The sequence below is a fragment of the Halyomorpha halys genome, unplaced genomic scaffold (assembly GCF_000696795.3).
Source record: "Halyomorpha halys isolate HHAL.00 unplaced genomic scaffold, Hhal_1.1 Scaffold209.1, whole genome shotgun sequence".
Lineage (NCBI taxonomy): Eukaryota > Metazoa > Arthropoda > Insecta > Hemiptera > Pentatomidae > Halyomorpha > Halyomorpha halys.
In genome coordinates this window covers 467,235-487,821 of record NW_027115831.1, presented here as the reverse complement: position 1 = coordinate 487,821, position 20,587 = coordinate 467,235, and the positions used below count along the sequence as shown (strand labels likewise).

Sequence of the window (20,587 nt, the reverse complement as noted above, 5' to 3'; positions counted from 1 at the left end):
CCGCGGGACATAAATAAAGTAAGTCTGTTGAATGACCGTCTTTTGCATTGTCGGCCATAGACGGATGTGTGAAGGCCCCCCTCTTTGTCAAGTAGACAGATGGATGAAGGACTTCCCCAGGCAATATATCTCCGCTCGTGTCCCCCCACGGTCCAGATAGATTACATCTCCCTTTTATCTAAAAAACACTTATTCAACTATCATCGGTTTCCCTAACGGATCTTATTGTCCAACTTAGGGGAGTGCTGACTATTCAGATTAAAATTTGGCACAATATTATAAATACTTATCCGGTAATTCTTTTGTTCATAACGAAATTGATCTAGCGATGAATTTAATGCTAGCGCCTCGTGATTGAAGACACTTAAATAAGTGTTACTTCCCTGAAGTAATTTCATCCAATTCACAGGCCCTGTCATCAATCATCCTCGCTGTGACAGTATTCCAAGTTCTGTCCTTTTCTTTGGTCGAATAAACTTGTTACATTGTTGTCCTAATGTTATTATATTGCTGTGGGAGTTGCTATTGTGGTTTAATAATAACATTTCATTTGTTATATTAAGATTACAGCACTTTTTCTCGTTATTCCTATCTGTCAAGTTATTTGATCTTTGTTTACGGTTTTATCTTATGATCTCTTTTTTTTTTTTTACAAAAAATACTGCAAATTACAACTCAATGGTTTATTTATTAGTTCAACTATTTTTACAAATTAAAAATATCAGTTATTTTTGTGAAAAATTGGGGGAATTACTTGAACTAAAATACTGTTGTTATTCGCTTATGTAATACCTGATAAGGGAAATGAGTAGAGAGGAGTGGGGTAGCTTAGTGAGTGAGGGGTGGTGCTACTAACTTCCAGTATCCGGGTTCTAATCCGAGTGAGTTAGATAATTATTTATGCTGTTATTTTAGCCGTGAGTCAATCCTGTGGGTTCGAGGACCCTCGGGGCCCACCTAACCTGTAAGAAGTGAGTACCCTTGATTATTGAAAAATCTGGCGGTTGAGTGTGATCATGGACCAATCACCTCGTTGCACAACTGTTGTTCAAGAAACAGTACTTCCACACAAAGTGTTGCACCCTTGACACTTGGTTAGATGTAGCAGTACAGATTTTATTTTTTATAAAATAAGAAAATGAATATGTGATTGAAAACATCTAGCAAGGTCTAATAAAAAAAAAATAATAAAGGTCGGGAAGCTTGGAATTTGTTATTTACTTATAAAAATATACAGATTTTTCTATTTATACAATAAAAATAACAATTATATAGAATTACTTAAACTAATCAAAAATAAATAAAAATATATTAAGAAAACAGTTTTTTATACGATAGCCTATGAAATGTTTGGTTACGACTATCTCTTCGAAATATACACTATTGGTTTTCCATGAAATATGCCCCTTTTCAGTTTTTCTACACTGAGACTAGGGAAAGATTTACTGATATATTTGAACAAATCATCATTATTGTCTGAAGATTTTCTATATAAAATTTCTACATATGGAGAAAAATCGATGGGAATCGTTATCACAATTATTACGCGAATTACTCTTTTTTTTTATTTTATTAATTTTTTTAAAAGTATTTTGTTAAAGGTAGAATACAACAAATATAAAGAAAAAACAATTTTTTGTTTCCCATTTTGTTCGCCAGTCTAATAGAATCTGCCAAAACCACAAGGCATATCATTCCATTTTAACATGTCCTAAGGCAAATTGCACCACAGAAGAGAGAAACTTTGTTCATGCAATGTACACAATAAACTGTATACACTAACTCCTGTTGAAGTTCCTCTCTTCTGGGCAGTTTCATATCAGGCCTGTCAGGATGAACATAGAATTCTACCACTGTTAGTTAGCTTTACCTTGCGCTATTTTAATATTTTATATTATATTATTAAATCCTTAGTAACATGAATATTGAATCTGAAACCTTGCTTTATGGCAATTCTTTTTAAAATGGGTATGCAAGGTTCAAAGATGAAGAAGTTTCCTAAACTGTGCTTAACCGATGAACGAACTTCAAAACAAGTAGAGGTTAAAATGTAGGTAGGAGAATTGTTTTCGGTTTAGGCTTAGTAGATTTGTCTTTCTACCGTAACAGTGGATGGAGGCATGTATCCAACAATCGTAGGTATATTGTAAATCGTATTTCGGGTTTGCTCATCCTTTATCATCGATGTTTTTAAAGAATTTATTTACTCTTGTTGTGTATAGACTTACTTTATATTTATTTTTGATAGATTTAAGATATGAAATAATTTTTAGAAAGATGTTATGGCTATCTCTCTCCCCCTACACCCCTAGGCCAGACCTAGTACTAAATAAGAGGCCGGGCTCCCTCCCATATGAATTATGCATATATGATGGTGTGCAGAAAAAACTTTTTGTGTGTCCCGCTATACTGGAAAACCTTGCTTCTGAGGTAAAAAAATAAGTTCCATACAAAAAGAACTTTTTTTTTAATCCCTAGCTTGTACCAATCTTCTTAATTATTAGAAAATCAACATTTTTTTAATAAATTGTAAAATACTTAATTATAAGCACACTGTAAGGCTATTGGCTTAAGTGTTTTCAAATTTGGAATAAAGATTTCCAATTTTGGGGGAAAAAGTGTATTACCGAGAGTATTGTTTATCAATAACTCTTCATTTATTTAATAAATCCTTTTTGAAATTTATGGTTCCGTTACAGAACTTTATTTACCACTTTAGTCCAATTGACATTTTTTAAACAAATATCTGCCTTCAAAATTATAAGAAAACGCATATTCCTTCAATATTTAGAATTGTTACCCCACCTTTTCTGTCTTACTGAGAAGTTTTCGCGTCATATAAAAAATAAATAAATAAAAAACATCTGGTGTGGTGGTGATATATTTGTACTAATTATGTCAAGCAATTAACCCATTTAGTTTCGCTTGCTTGTCTTTTGGCATCGATCCATCAAGGGAGAGAGATAAATTTTGAGAATTTCTTTTAAACTATATGCGTCCTGTTACAGTAATTAAAATAATAAGATTTAACTGGCTTGACGGACGTGATGTATCTTGGATCAGTGGATAATAAACAGTTTAACACACTGTGCGTTCAAATTATTCAATTCAAATTCAAATAATTTTAATCAATAAAATAATATATTCAAACATCAAACCACATAAGATTGGTATATAATGAATTAAATATGTTGTACTAATTTTAAACAATTATAATTCAGCATTAAACTGCAAAAATAAATTTAATTTATTTTATCAAATATTCCTACAAAGTGTCAACGTTTTCCAATCTTTAATTAATATACATGACAATCTCTATTTTTCCTTCATTTATTTGCTTCAGCATTAATCTTTAATATTGTATAAGTCAATTTTGGTTATGTAATCAAATTATCAAACTCTTAATAAATTTTATTAGGAATGTCTACGATTGCTAATGTAAAGATTTATTTGTTGTGATATTTATGTAGGGATGTTTCAGGTCTAACTTTTCTAGTTTTTTAACCATTGGTTAGCAAGGAATCTTATGCATGATCACAGATGAATACGCTCGTGGACAACATTGTGAGATTTAAACCCTTCCTTCCCTCTAAAAGTAGAGCTGTTGGTTATTTTTTGATTTTGATCAGCAAATACTAATCGAAAATTTGACCTGATTGCAGTTCCTAATTTCTTTGCATTTGCGTTAAGTAAGGTTAAAATAGTCTGACTAAATTCGAAATTTACTATTTCATGATAGTGTTTTGATAGATTGATTTTTCTTCTTGCCAATTATGGTTTAGGAATTGATATTCCTCCACGACTTTTTTTTACGACATACTTATGCTGTAACCTGTTAAAAGTGAACTTTGTAGTAGAGTTAAAAAGAGATAGAGAGGAAGAAAAAGCGAGAAGTAGGGAATAGTCGATTATGCTAATCGAGCCCGGTGAACCGTAGTAGTCATTAATTTATTGTTCCGCTCGGATATGCGTTATCAGCCGAGGGTGATTCGTCATGCCTTATCATCTGTCGCCTGGCTGCCTTCGAATCCCTTTGATTATTTTTTAAAGTTTAACGACATATCTTTTAGGGGATGATCCGTTAAGAACAAGTAAATTATTTAAAACTCTCTTTCATTCCTGCTCCAAAATCGAAAAGGAAGTAATCGTTTTAAAGGATGCTATGTAAATTGATTTGTAGACGAAGGTAGTATTTTCTTCTTACTTATTTTTGTGAGGAGTGTAATATAAAAGTTCAACGTTGATGTCTAATACTGAATCAGCCTATATATAATAAAACGTTTATAAATAATAATTTATAAAGTAACTCAAGAGATGAATAAATCTTTTGCGGTACCTGAATCACACTTCACCACTGAATCAACTTTCAGTCATCACTCTACTTTGAGTAGAAAATGCTTGTTTCAATACACAAACTCCCCGCTCTTTATGATTATTGTCATTTCAACCATAGAAACAAGAGAATATTTATTTATAAATTTACTGTTTTATGCGTTTTCATCATAATCCATTACTTTAAGACTTTTTTGTTGTATATTAATTTTTCTTAAATCTTTGGGTTTCCAACGATATATTATATAAGGCACTATTCTTATTTGTTTTAAACCAAGGAAAATATTTGTCCTATTTTCTCCTTTTGGATTATCGAATTGTTCCATAGTTTATATTTATCTTCTTTTATTACTCGTAAATATGACATGTATAATAATTATTTATTCTTTCAAATAAAAAACATTAAAGAGTGCTGTTTGGGGTTTGTTAATGAACATAAAAGTGGTTATTGAAAGTTTTAAATTTAGGAAATAATTTAATAGAAGAAATTATTGGGACAAAGGCAATTAGCCGGCATTAATGAATTTTAAGGAAAAAAAAGGAATGAAGACAGAATAAGGAACCCTTGAGAATGACCTGAGAGGTCGAAACGTCGGATGTTAAAAAGAATAAAGTTGAGAGAAAAGAGATCAAAATTGTTTAAAAAGAAATTAAAGAGACTTTTGAGGAAGCTAACAACCAATTCGGTATTTAAGTCTTGTCTGACTATTTCAATGGGAATAAGCCGCAGCTGATATTAAAAATATTTTTATTTTATATTGATATAACGAATTTAGTTAAAATGTTTTGAGTAAAGATTGATGAAGTGGGATACTTATAGAAAGACAATTTTATTCAAAAGTTGGTGTAAAATAAATTTAAAAAAAAATATAAACGACCTAGAAAATAAAGTTCACAGGTATTAGGCCGAATTCCATTTAAATCTAAGCGGGTGAGTGTTATGACCTGGGTGATTTGGCATAACATGATGCCCATATTAGGGCTTGCGAACCTTCAACCTTGCGAAAGTTTCATAATAGAAGAATAAGAATCAAGAATCAAAATAGAAATTACTTTCGAAAGGTTTTCCAGACTCAAGTGGCATTTGACCTTGTTTGTAAGGTCTGGCTTATCTACACAGTATCGTTTGTTGTAAGGCGCCCTTTGTGAGCAACACCTGTACGACACTCTTGTATTACCGGTCTGTCGCCAGGTTGAATCAAACCTTGGCTTACAAACATCTCATGAAATGTTGATCTCTAAATATGGACTGACTGGAATATTAGAGGTAATGAAGATTTCATAGTTACTGATGATTACTCCATTCCATATTTACCGACAGATAGTTATTTATGCTCACGTGAAACACAAAAACCCATGTTTCATAATATTTAGAGCCCACAAATAGTTATGATATTGATATAACAATACAGAATTAATGGTATATAAGAAATGCATCTAAAATGTAAAATTAAAGTCCAAAAAAATAATAACCCTTTAATTGCATCCCAAACTCTTCAATCCCATATCACAGGCCTCGAAAAATAGTGTCGTAATTGGAGGATTAAAATAAATTCCAACAAATCTCATCAAATTACCTTTACCCTACGTTGTAAACCTACTGACTGCCCTACAGCATACTTCAATAATGTTGCCCATACCCCTGTTGAACAGACCCGCTTCCTGGGACTACATCTTGCCAAAGGACTAACCTGGAATCCTCACACAAGACTGAAAAGACAGGAAACAGCACGTCGATTCCGACCATTACAGCGCTTACTAGACAAACGTTCTAACCTTCCAATTCATTACAAAAGACTGATCTACATGACAATAATAAGACATACTGAGTTGAGCTTTGGGGCTCCACTAAACCTTGAAATTCCTCTCGTATCCAATCCTTACAATCCAAAATCCTAAATGCTCCATACTTTGTCACAAATAAAATCATCCACAAAGACCTTAATATTCCATTTGTAACTGATCTAGCCTGAACCAGATATCAATCCTTCCATTACAAGCTCCCTAACCACTCGAACCCATTAGTTTCTAATCTTGCTTCCTCTTTTATTCCGGACAATCCTCCGAGGCGTCTGAAAAGAAGATGGCCTCGAGACCTTATATTGTAAAAATGTTTTTAGAGTGCTACCATTGGGTAGTTCCTCTAGATGCTTGTATCATACCATTATGATTTCCTCAAATTTACTTGATGTATTTATGCACAGTTGTAAATATCAATAAATAAATTTTTTAAAAAAAGTCCAAAAAAAGTAGAAAAAATAGAGTAAATCTACGTAATCTAAGTACTTCAGAAATTATCAAGTCACTAAAAATGTTTATTTCCTTTTAATTAATATTTATGTTTATTTTGTTGCTTATAGGCTGTTTTAATTTTATTCATGTAAAATACCTTATACAGTTTCATGTCATATTTTTTATTTACGTATATTAGGAGAGCAGCATTCTGTGTCAGCACCGTATTCATCTCTATTTTAAAATTTTCGAATGAATTATTATAATACACTGATAAATGTTTAATTACTAATGTTACAGATACTAAAATTAATGCTAAAAATTAATTAGTGCTAATTAACACCGAAAACCGCTCTTCCTATATGCGTTAATAACTAATTTTGCATGAAACTGCCTAAGGCTAATATGAACTTAAAAAAAAAGATAATAGATATATACGGGTGTGTGTGTCGCGTACGTGTGCGTGCGTGCGTGCAGTAGGCCCAGCTTAAAAACAAAAAGTAGTATAAATCTGAATACAATAATCATATTAATATTTACATATGTATGTATGTATGCAAATAAATATGTATACGCACATAACCCAGTATTACGCAGAGCTGAAGTGGCTCTATCTATCCTTCCAATGCCAGTATTTCCTAGCTTTCTTTTTGTTCCAAGCAATTAGTACTCAACGCCCCTCCTATATCTTAGAAAACCTTCAATTTAAATTTTCTGTTCAATTCCGTACCACCGCACCGAAGTGCTTCGTTTGATTATTCATTTTTTTATCCGAGCTGCATGTCTCTGGAACTCCATTCCCTCTAACATACGTCATGTACCAACCCTTTCCTCGTTTAAATCCGTTATATTTAACTACCTTTTGTTTCACCAATCTGACCTATTATTATAATAGTACAGATATTTTGTAATTAACTTTTTTTATTTAGTCAGTTTTTTAATTAATCTATTTTTATATATGTAGCCACACTGTTTTATGGCTAATAAATGTTATTATAAAATTAAAATTTTCTTTGTAATTATTCTAAAGAATAATAAACTATTTTTCATTTAATTTCAAATAAATTATGCAAAATAAAAAAAAAAGGGCCTAATGGTTTGTTTAAAACGTTTGTCTATTTTTATAAAAATAAGTTTCCATTTTCTAGTTTGAATTCATGTGATACTTATTCAGTAAAACAAAATAATAAATAAACATGAACTGATTCATTAAATGATTATATACTTACTATTACGATAATAAGAAGGCGAGGGTTAACAGCAAAAGTATACATGGCTTGGTATCCGATGCCCCTTGCCTCTGGATGGCAGCGATGTTATCACCATCTGTAATTTTAAAAAGGTTTGTTTATTCGTTTAATTATATGCCACCATCGCCTTGTATTAAAACATCAGATGGCTTTTTTATCAGAATAAACGTCTTGTAATCCTTCGTCTAGAATAGAAATGGCGGCTATTCTCTTGGTTACTATTCTATTTTTTCCAGGAAAGCAGCATTATGAGCTCTTAAAATTAATAGAAGCCTAGAACCTCAGTAGTCAAAGTTGAAATTTCAAAAAATTGTAAATATTATTATTATTTACATATATGAGCTTCATTCCTATAACCCATTAGTCTCTTGGAGCACATGCAGTAGACATGGTAGAACGACTTCAACTCGACGTAATATTCGCATTTCTTGTGATCCCGAAAACAAATCTTACTGAGAAATTCATAAGACGTTCAAGTTTAACTTCGAATTCGCTTGAGAGCCCACCGTACATCAGACAGCCATATTCAAAGTGGGGTAAAGCGAGGGAGGAAACTAAGAATTGACGGGTTTACGTGAAAGGAGTTAGCAGAGTCTATTAAATTGCTTGGGGGTTGCTATCGACGGGAAATTTGGGAGATGTGAAGTTTACAGGGTCTAGTTTGGTTCAAAGTGACTCCAAGGTTTTTGACTGACGTGTGGAATGAGATCGGGTTATTGTTTCAGGGTAAGGTTAGGAGGTCCATAAATAGATTTAAGGTGAGAGTGAAATTCGATTATGATGGCTTTAGTCTTTATGTCTTCTGAGATAGTATCTATAATTTGAAGCTGTATCTAACAAATAATTTGCGTTAGATTACTTAGTAGATAGTAACGTTTCTGTTCTGAGAATACCATAATTTGGTAAGGTTGATAAATCAATAATTAACATAAATGAATATATTTAAAATTGCAAAGGAAAATTTAAAGAATTATTAAAACAAGGATTATATCTATTGTTATTATACATTAAAATATATTTTGAAGTAAATTATGGGACAACATTAACAAAGTGTAATTGAAAATTGATAGGAGGGGATCCAGGAGTGGAGAGAAGAGAAGAGGTCCCTCATACGAAGGAAGGGATTAATTTACCAATACAGCTGAAAGGGCCGTGGATCGCTGTTAGTTAATAACACTGAGGCCCTCTATGTAACATCATCACGTAGATCAGCGACATCAAAAGAGCGTGGGATACTCAAACGAATATGGAATTAAATAAAAATTGAATGTTCCTTCCACTTATTTAATTCTATATTACATAGAAAGAGGAAGTATTTGGATCGTAAATAATTTTGAATCTGAATTTTCAACGGAAATAAACGCTTGAAGGTTCCCTGAATCCAAACCCAAGACCCGGAAAATGGTATCTGTGTGTTTATGAGAAGCCTAGCCTAGGTATATTACAAGAGTCACTTTATATTATATATTTTACCTTTTGATCGAAAATTAGCTTCATTAATTAATTAATTGATAATTAATTAGCGAACGATTTTAATTAAACTAATTCAAACGGTCTTTGATATCAACTGCGTCTTATTATCATTGAAATAGGGAATTTTTCAAAATAGCTTCCTCTAAAATACCTTTAGTAGTATCCATACAAAATTTGTTTATTTGAAGAATTTATAGTTAATTGTGTCTAGCGTAATTGCTAGTAATAAAAAATAACTAATATAAGCTATGTAAGCATTACATTATCAACTAAAGGATAATTTAATATTATTAACTTTTTTGTAATTATGATTATTATAATTTTGTTCTTATCTTAGACTAGTTAAAAGTCGTTACGTTACCAGTGATGCGGCGAGAGGGATGCGCTGGGATCTCTTGAGCTCTGCTGTACCCCTCACACGTGGGGGATAGAGTAGGCTCAGGGATCCTCAGGTCGATTGTGTAAATATTGTATATATTATTTTATCATTATGTTATTTTATTTATTTATTTTTCATACACATAGTTTGATTATATTCATCTTGTCAATTCTTTTGTTTGTATATATTTTAAGAGAGTTTTATTATTTGTTTTATTTATTTTTTTAATTTTATTTTTTATTTATTTATTTTATTTTTTTATTTTAGTATGTATGAGATCATTCATCACTATTACCTATTGCCCACAACTGTGTGGCAGATTGTAATATCTATCAATAAATAAATCTATCAAATCTCAAAAAAAAAAAGTCGTTACAGAGTGGCTATTACTACGATAGTTGGCCTTATTAGTGCTAGAAGTGCATATATGTTTTCTTATAGCATTATAAAATATTTATAATTAGAAAACAGTTTTTTTCTCGTCTTCTAAGAGATCTGGGAAAATGCAGTGCAATTCGCAGTCTCTTTTCGATTTAATTAGATGAATCCACTTCTTCTGTTTCAATTAAAGCTGCAAGAAAAAACATATATTATTTATCTTTATATCTTTGAACCCTGTAAAAAGAATGACTGAATTTCAGTTGGTGAGCATTGTAGGAATGTACTTAGTACACGATGTTCTGCGCACCGCACTGCACCTCTACCGATCTTGCGGTACTGTAATGTTCTTTGATGGTTTCAGAGGCCATTGAAAGCGCCCTAAATAAAAATACAAGTAGATCAGAAAGGATTATTCTGAATTTTAAGTAGATATTAGCTCTGTTTCTGGGAGCGCGCTGGCACAGTGGTAAGGGACCACTATACTATTAATTCCAAGGACCCGTGTTCGAATCCAGCTGTGATAGATAATTATTTTCTGTTACAATGTAGCCTTTGGTTTCTGGAGCTCTCCATCTTCATAAAATGGGCACCCTTAATTAAGGCAAAATCTGGCGATTGAACCATGATATTGATAAAATCAACTCCTTGTATAATCGTTGTTCAAAAACAGTGCTTCCTTACAAACTACTGAACTCATGACCCTTCATAGGTCTTAGCGGGTAACATTAATATTATTATCAGCTCTTTTTCTAGTTTTCTTTATTCTTATTGATCTCTTCGAAAACCCATTCCTCTTGTCTCTTGTACAATTTACATCTGGAACTTTAACTTGTTAAACTAGATTTCTCAATTACTTCTTCATGAGCCTCATTTTCACTAGAAGCTATAAGTTCCGTTTTACTCTGTGGAATAATCTAGTGCAGCTAGCTATAAATTCCTTGAAAGGAGATGAGGGAGGTAGGCATCCTGAATATCACGGTATGCTAGAGGAATAAACGTACAACAATGTTACAGTTACTGCGCATGTCGAAATTCCAATTTACTATTAGCGAAATAGTAGTTATGATGTATAGAAGATATATTAATTTAGAAGTATGTACAATTATTCACAAGCAATAAAAATGTGAGCACAACATAAAAGGTACAATTGTTTATTATAAATATTTTTATTAATCTTAATTTATTAACTATCAATTAAAATTATTCAGGAAACAATTATTTCCTTCAGACCAAATAAAACTGTTTAAAAATTACCTTTTTATGATTAATTTAATTTTTTTAAATTTATTTTATACGTAAATACATTTTTCAACATTTTAGTGACGTTTTGGCTCTCTTACCTTTGGCTATTTTCAAACTTTTTTCTACCTTTACTCCCTAGGCACATCATTAAAAATTGTTTTGTTTCACATATACTACACTATGGAAGTATTCGTCATCAGTGTATGTCACTTTTTCTTAGTGCTTTTCTTCTAAAATTTATTATATTTTTTTTAGAATAATTTGGAAAAATTAAAAAAATGTTTACCTTATTCATAATCTTCAGAGAATGGAACATTTTTTCCTCAATCATTCTAATTCATAGTTAAAAATGATCCAACCAAAAAAAAAGAAACAACAATAAAGTTGTTCTTATTAAATTATTTATTTTAAGATCAGCAAGAATTAAATAAATTTCAAATAGCTGATTGCTACTCAGTTATGGCCCATTAATTATAATATTGAGCCCTTTAGGAAATGGAGCTTTTTATATCAAACTGAACGCATTTACTGACCTCTCTTTAATTTGTGAGACGTAAACTGTTTTTATTGTCAAATAATATAAGGACAGGACAATACTAAAAATATTTTTATTTCTCATCAATATCGCCGATCTTAATAAAATTATAAAATATAATACTTCCTTATTTAGTTTAATAATTTGTTCTTTCAAAATATTAAACATCTTTGTTGAAGTAGAAATTGTCGTAATTCTTTAAGTTACACTTCTAAGCTGCTCCTTGTTCTACCAGCTCCTACTTCATTAGGTAAAGAATGTTGTCATGATAAGATTATTGATTTCACTAAGCCTACTAATATCTTGTTTATAATCTCGATCAACTTTTTTTTTCCTAGCAAGAATTATTTAACTCTCCTTTCGTTAAATAAGCACCGGAAGTAATAGGAAACTGATATATTATATTATTTTTCTACCATGTGTTCATGCAATAGCGTAATTGTGTTTCGTTGGGGATGGAATTACTTAGCTCTATATGGGCTATTTTCCCAAAACATACAAATGTAAGTCCCAAGGAGATGATAGTATCTGTGTGAAATCGTCAATACTTCAATGCCACCCACTGGTCAATAAATAACCTCAGCTTGTTATTGAAGGATTTTTATTTCGGTATAAATTTGTTTATGTGCCTAAACATATAATCTCAATATTTATCTCTCTCAGCTCACTTTGATTTCAGAAAAATATTTTTTTTTTCCATTTATATTCTCATATTTTTTCAATACGTGCAGGAGGGTCTTACTTATTTATTTTTAGGATAGATTTCACTATAATTCGTACAAGAAAATGTTATGATGTCCCATAGATGGGATCTATTCCCCTCACACATTTTTTAATTCGGGCACCAACACTTTGGAAATCTTTATTTCATTATCATGGCTGACAACACCAGCAGATTCGCGCCAAAACAAGGATAACCTCTTTCACAGAAGTTCTAGCTTTAGTTCTCTTGTGGATGTATTTCTTTGAGTGGAATCGGTGAGTGCCATTTCACCTATCTCACTCATACAGTGATATTTCCTAAAATGTGGATTTGATTTATGTTTTATTACAGTGGATTTGTGTGTTTATAAGGGAGTCCAATAATCTATAATTATTATTGATAAGAGACTCACATGGAATGGTCCACTTTAATGTAATCACCAAAACCCACTTCTCTCACATCTATCTCTCTCACACCTCAACAGTGTGGGAAATATGATTTAAGTGAAGGAAATAGAAACAGATGGAATTATAGTGGCCACCTTGTGCGAATAAAAAGATTAATGAGTACATTGTATGTGCTTGAATCTATGTGCGTACCAGATCATAAAAAAAAAATAATTTTTTAAAAATTTATTTCAAGCAAATAATTTTAATATCTAATAAAGCACTGCTATATTTCTGTATATAAAAAAAAAAAAAAATATCATTAAGCATTTGTTGAATTTTCTTGTATTTGAGTATTTTCTTTCTCCCTCATTTGTACTCTTCTCCCTCATCTCAGTGATGTCAATCATGATCTTAAGGTTTCTCCAAAAATTAATTCTATGAAGGATTTAATGTAAACACCATTAACAGTCTACTTTGGAGCAACCAATAGATAAAAATCATTGGAAAACGCAAGTTTTTCGCAGTGAGAAATCTGAACCATGAAATTTGTATAAATGGGAGAATGGTTCATATAGCAATTTAATAGCGCTTTTACTTTCCTTGTTTTCACCATTCCTGCAAGTCTTATTATATTTGTTCGTTTTTTTTGTTTTATTTTTTGATATCTTGATGTTATTTTTTTTAGACACGAAACGGGGTCTATAACGCGAATATCATTTCTTCCCAACTTTCCTTTCTTCCCACCTCTTCTTCATTCTTTCAGACGGCACTCTTCTTTCTTCCTTGCTCCTACTTTCCCCTTTCTCAACTCTTTTTTTTTTTTATTACTATCAATATTTTTTAAAAGTAGCAGATCAAACTATGTACCATATGTACTACGGTTTCACTCGCATTAAATTTCGACTATACTTTCTGTTTCACACGCATAATACAAATGAGTTCATGACCATGGTCTTACAAAATTAGAAGTAATTATACTTTTTACATGATAATAAAATTTTATAATTTAATCTAATAAAATTATATTTTATACTTTATAAAATTTGAATGTCAGAATCTGAATGACATCTAAAGTTTTTTTTTTATAAAAGGGACCAATCACAAAAACAGAGTATACTTTGAGAATCTATTTTAAGAAAACATTAAAACTCTTCATTCATGTCCTCATTACTTACACTAATAAATGTCAGTAGAAACTGAAATCAACTGTGAAAATAATTAGGCAATCTATTCTGTCACTATTTGACACTTTTTAATTCAAAATTGTTAGATTAGTCTTCGAGAAAATCAAAATAATGTGAAAAATCAATTCTATAAAGCATAATTTCGCCTATTGGAATTCTATTCTGGCTTATGATACTACAAATTTTGTTTAAGTAGGGAGTTTATATTAATAATGGTTGAGATGAATGATGAAATTACATGATGTGTTATCACATTTCTTGTAACGAAATATGATGATTACTTTCTCCGAAGTGGATAGGGGAGGGGATGAAAGATTCCTTGCACTTCGATCTATTCATCCTGAGCCCTGTCAATCAATCATCATGTTTATGCTTCCGATTGCCGTTCAGGTTTTCTAGCTTGAGAGACACATGAAAGCAAAAAGAACTTTTACTGTAGTATTTTGTTCAAAATAACTTTCAATACAGTTCTTCCAATGCCCAACATAATTTTCGTCATGTTTTCTCAAAAAATGATGGCATCTCTTGCTACCTTCTTGGTTTCTTGCTTTGCATGATTGGGTTTTTTGTCTAATCATCTAATTGCCGAAACAAAACATAAAAGGCGGATTTCTGTCCGGAGGACCGCTTCTTTCATTTTTAATTTTTTCTCAGCTCTATAGCTCCTCAACTTTGAGTTAGAAGGTTGGAAATAGCTGTATCAATAGAAATGGTGTTATAGAAGTGTCTTTTTAGGGTTCCAACTCTTTTTCTGAAAATTTAATACCTTTTGCACTACTGCAGTCCCTTCAATTTAGAGAATTGAAGATTTGATTGTAAATTCAAATGGACAAAGAGAAGTGCCTTTTGTGGATTTAGACTTTTTTCTCGCACAATCGCCATTTTATCGTGATTTTAAATACCTTGTGCACTTCAATAGCCTCTTGAGTTTGAGTTAGAGCAGTATTTCCCAATCAAGGGATCTTGAGAACCTTGGAGGTGGGCCGCGAAAAAGGTAAGCACATATTTCATGAGGTTTTATTGTTAAAATTACTTTATTGTTTATCTTACATGATGCTTTAGTGTTTGCTGAAATGCATCATTATAGTTCCTTAGAATGTACGTATAAGCAACCTAATTATCAAATATGTTCCAAGGACCTCTGTAGTGTTGATGATTCAATTTCTGGCTTAGTGGGCCTCTGCTGGCTCAATTTCTTGCTCAGTAGGACATAGACATCTATGGAGTTGGGAACCACTCGAGTTAGAGGGTTGAAAATTTGAATATAAATTGAATTAGCATAAGAGAAGCGCCTTTTTTTGAGTCCCAACATCCTCACCTTCTCCCATGTTTTTTGTTTTCAAGCAATAGCAAGAAATACTTAAATCATTTCTTTCACGTTTTCCGGACAAAAATTAGGGTAAAATTCGATCTTAGTGACTGAGTTCGGTTACTCAGGTTTATTAAGATTAATTAAATATAGTCTTAGTTTAACTAACTAGGTAAAGTTATATTGACTAAAATATGTAAATTATAAAGGATTTTTGTTTAGAAATAAGTAGATAATATTAGCATATTCATTCATTGTTATCATTAACTAAGACGTTTTATTTTATGACATCCTTCCTGGTCATTTATGACTTAACGGGAAGGAGTGTTATCTACAGGGCACCATGTTAGGTTGTCAAGTTTTCATTTCGTTGGACCGCAAATAAAAGTCAACCACCCAAGTCGGATTCGGACCGGCGCCGCTGCAGTCACGCCATATTTATCTCGCTCAGCCATAAACGACCCAAACTAAGATTTTATCAAAAATGGACTTATTACTATAGTTAAGCCAAACATAGGATAATCTGTTTAGGAATGCCACATAATCTGCTCATTAGTTGGTTTGTAGGGATTTTTAAACAAACGGTTCTACCTATTTTCAAGTTTGACAACTCAGATTATTCACTGAGATATCGTGATTATTTTGGAACGATCTGACCTCAAAATAATGATATTAAGCCTGTTTAATCTGTCCATCTGTTTCTTTGGACTCGGTTTTGAGCGAACTTTTGAAGATCAATGTATGTTTATTTTGTAACCTTCTTAAAATATTGAGTTCTTGTAGTAGCAGTATAATAGATAAAGTTAGCACATATAACTATCCGGTTACCTACCACTACTACTCTCTGGCTTAATCATTTTACTTGTAATTTTTTCATTTCTTCTACATGGTCAATATGATTCAGTCAATATTGAATTTCGGCACTATATTGACTGTTTGAAGGCTATTTTGAACAATAATATTGAACAGTGTCCCTATGTATATGTACTGTGATATTTACTTAGTTATATGATCGTGTAAGATGCACATACGAAACCGTAAGGTATGTGGTTGATTAAAGAAGAAGAAGTAAGATGGACATTATTTTGATTCGGTGTAGTGATGGAGTTATAGACTGTTGTATTCACTAAATTAAGAAGAAAAAGTCTTCTAATTGTGAACAAAGGTAAGTCTTAGCTATGGCTTTAAAATAAATTGGACATTTAATGTTTTGAGAAACTATTTACGATTTACAATTACAAATTACTATTACTATTATATAGCATATTGTTAAAGTTAAGATATTGTGTATATTTATAGAGATATAACTATTAGTTTCTGATATTTAGCAATTGAATATTAAATAACATTTAATTTTACTGTTGCAATATAAAAACACCACAGTTATATTACTTCATTATAATATTGGTGGGGCCGCCCGTAGCTAAGTGGTTAAGACACAGTCTTACCAATTTGATGTCTATTGGTGGTTAAAACCAGAAGTGTTGACTTTTTTCATTGATTGGCGGTCCCACAAAATGAAAAACTTTGACGCCTCCCCAACCATGGTTAGGTAGTATAGGACACCAATGGGAGTCTGGGCCAAAAAATAAATTATTATTGGTGTGGAACATGGAAAAGGACCTTGTATTAAAGATTAAATTTGAGTGTTCCTGAGTTTTATTCTGTGGGACCGCCAAGAAATAAAAGTCGAACCTCCTGGCAGGATTTGAACAAGCGCTACAATAGTAACTAGGTTTCTAAGGTAGATGATACCTTAACTCCCTCAGTCACAGACGGCCCACATTTGTCCCCATCTACAGTATAAGGAATACTACCTGTAGATACGAAGACGTGTACCGAGTCGGGCTCGCTATTGCTGGCCTTACAGCTGTATTTCCCTGAGTGCCTTGGACTCGCCCTGGGTATAAGAAGTTGGGAGTGAGTCTTCTCTCGTCCGGGCTCCGTTACCACTTGGACCAGTTGGGACTCCCCTTCTTCGTAGTTGATCATCCTGTCGTTGTGGTACCACATCACGAACAGAGGTGGTGTCGGGCTCTGAAACATGTCCAAGAAACTAATAGGCTAAACCTAACCTGAATTTTTTTCACATTATCGCTAGAGTTATTATAGTACAAGAGTCGGGAAGAAAAAAAGGCAGTTATATCATCCCAATTTTTTATTACTTTAATTTATTTAGAACTATGTATAATTACTAGTCAAAATTGATGAGTCTGCCAAGTATAGGTAGGGGGAATAAAAAATGGCGGCTGTTTCAAAACCTTAAAAAAACATTAATTTTTCATTCGGAGCTCTATATCTTAAAAACTACCCACAACACTAGAAAATCTAAGAGAACATTATTTAAATTTTCAGAAATATCAGCCTTAATAGAGCTATTTACGTCCAATACTTTTTAAAAAGCAAAATTTCTTAAAAATCTTCTGAAAGATTAATAGTTAGCTAATTTATTTTGAGAAACCTATATCTCAGGAACTATGAGACGTAAAGATATCTATTAGCACTCAAATTAAAGCTAGTTTAATGGACTATAAATAAGTTAATTACCTTTACCTTCGTAGGAATAGTAGTTTTCATGATATTTGCTAAAATAAATAGATTTATAGTTGTTCGGAAAATAAGTTTGATTTATGAAAAACTTCATTTCAGAAACCATTGGACGTACAGATGTTTGCCAGCGCTCAAATTAAAGCCAGTTAAATTTACTACAAAATAGTTTATGTTTATCTTTGTAGGAGTAGTAGTTTTTATGATATTTGACAAAATAAACTCACCTAATGTTAATTTCTAGTTGTTTGTATAAGATGTTGGATTTTTGAAAAAATATTTCTCTAGATCCATAAGACGCACATATGTCTGCCAACACTCAAAATAAAGGAAATTTAACTTACTATAAAGTAGTTTATGACACTTATCTTCGTAGGGGTAGTAGATTTTATGATATTCACATATGAATATAGATTTGGCGAATGAAAATTTGTTCGAACAACTATAAATCAATTTATTTTCACAAATTCCACGCAAACTATTACTCCTACGAAGATAAACTCATAAAATACTTATAGCTCATTAGACTAGCTTTAATTTGAGTGCTAATAGACATTTGTACGTCAAATGGTTTTTGAGATATGGATTTTTCAAATTTATAAATTTACTAACTATTTACCACCACTCCCACGAAAACAAACGTCACAAACCACTCCACAGCTCACCGAACCACCTTCAACCTGAGTGCCAATTGACACCCGTACGGTCCCCGAGATTTAGATTTCCCAAAATAAACTCACCAACCACCGATCTTTCAGTACGTCCCATACAACAATTTTATGAAATTTTGCTTTTTTAAAAATTAGGGCTCATATTTTAGAAAATTTACTCTTCTTTAAATGACGTTCCCTTAGGTTTTTTGTGTTGTTCCTATTTTTTGAGATATAGAGCTCCGAATGAAAAATTAGTTTTTTTTATCGCCTTGAAACAGCCGCAATTTTTTATTCTCCCTACCTATACTTGGCAGACTCATGAATTTTGACTAGTAATTATATATAGTTTTCATTAAAGTAATTCAAAATTGGGGCTAGATAACTGCCTTTTTAATCCTCTTCGGCTCTTGTACTATTAATTATACTATAATAGTTTTTAATAAAATAGAGAAGAAAAGGTTTTTTATGTGTTTTTTCTGTTGTAAATGTGGTTCAGATACAAAGATAATGTAATGTATGTATGGTTCACATGAAATATTTTGAACTTAATGTAAAGTAGTTATGCTTTTTAAGCTAATGGTGTGGTTACAATGAGTGACCTGTCTTGGAGAAACTGATAGTGCGCAATTCTCTGGCGGTCAATTGGAATCAATTTATTTTTTGTCTTAACTAATCGTTGAGTTGAAAATTAATTATCCTAAACTTAATGAACTTTACTGAACTTCGAATACTATGCTTGGTCAATTATATATTTGATAGATTCTTATTTGAGTTGATTGAAGACATGATATTTTTAATTCTCCGGTATACTTTTTATATATTTTTAATTTTTCCAAACTTTAAATTGTTGTAGTAGTTTGAAGTTAAAAATTGAGTGTTCTAATAAAAAAATAGGTGTAAAAAACATTAAATTATTTTTTTTGTTATTATAATATAAATCACTTTCGTTTACACATGGCCTAAAGTACGGAATAAAAGACGCTTTTGTCGCTCTAAAGCCGATCCCCACCATTCTCTCATGAATTTTTTTAATTAACATAATTTTCTGATTCTCTATTTATTTTTTAAACATCAAAAATATCTGCAAGTTCTAAACAGAAAGGAAAGATAATCCAATTTATCACCGTAGTTGTTTTATGTCGTTATGTCACTCTTAGAGCCGACTTAGCTTCGTTGACTGAATATATATTTTAGTTTTGTCAGTTTCGTGTTGTAGGCCCCTTAATCTACCCGGCGACCAGCACTGAGTTCCACACTTTATTTTACTATCCCTTGTCAATGGGGTTGTTTGTACTCCAGTTCTCGATATTTTAATATAATAAATCAGTCAAGCCTGGTCGAAAATACAAACAGGTTACATTGCCCACTCCTTGAAAACCACCAATCAGTAAATAATAAATTAATTGGTATTTATTTTTTTTATTTTCTCGGTTACTTTTTCCTAATAATTAAGGCGTGGAAATAAAAAACGCAATAAATTCAAATTTTGAATTTTTTCAGGAAACCTTCAATTGAGGTTATTGATTATTGAAATAATCACTTTTAGATCAGGAGTTTTTAATTTTCATTAGAAATTGATTTTTAAAGTGTTGTTAAACTTTTACAAATACCGAATTTAAGAATAATTGAATTTATCCCATTTTACAAGGTATATTGAAAAAAGTCAGTAAGCCAACAAAAAACTAATAAAATTAATTTTTTTTATTATATTAAAAATTAATCCTTTATATCAGACAATTATGTGAAGATTTGAAGAAGATAATAAATTTATTAATCCTTTGACTGGAAGAATCTTAAGGTATTAACTTGATTTAGTGAATGATAACACTTTCTTCCTTCTTACTGTATAATAATTTATTACTTATTACATAGCAACGTTTCGGGAGATTTCCCCCATCTTCAGGCTGCTAAAATTAAATTCAACAAAAACTACAACCATGTGCTTGTAACAACATTACTATATCATTTACACTCAAGA

At 31.6% G+C, this 20,587-nt stretch overlaps 1 protein-coding gene across 3 annotated transcripts in view; it reads right to left on the bottom strand.

Annotated features, from left to right (window-relative positions):
* Window positions 1-20,587, bottom strand: part of LOC106679586 (zwei Ig domain protein zig-8) — a 289,927-nt gene that overhangs the window by 3,497 nt on the left and 265,843 nt on the right. For 2 of the 3 annotated variants that reach the window (XM_067052781.1, XM_067052783.1), the window contains 2 exons: window positions 17,227-17,446; window positions 7,794-7,890 (listed from right to left, as the gene is read on the bottom strand). In XM_067052781.1, the coding sequence (XP_066908882.1) occupies window positions 7,796-7,890; window positions 17,227-17,446 (315 nt within the window). In that variant the 3' untranslated portion in view covers window positions 7,794-7,795. The remainder of the gene's footprint in view (window positions 1-7,793; window positions 7,891-17,226; window positions 17,447-20,587) is intronic. The other variant, XM_067052782.1, reaches the window with a different exon arrangement.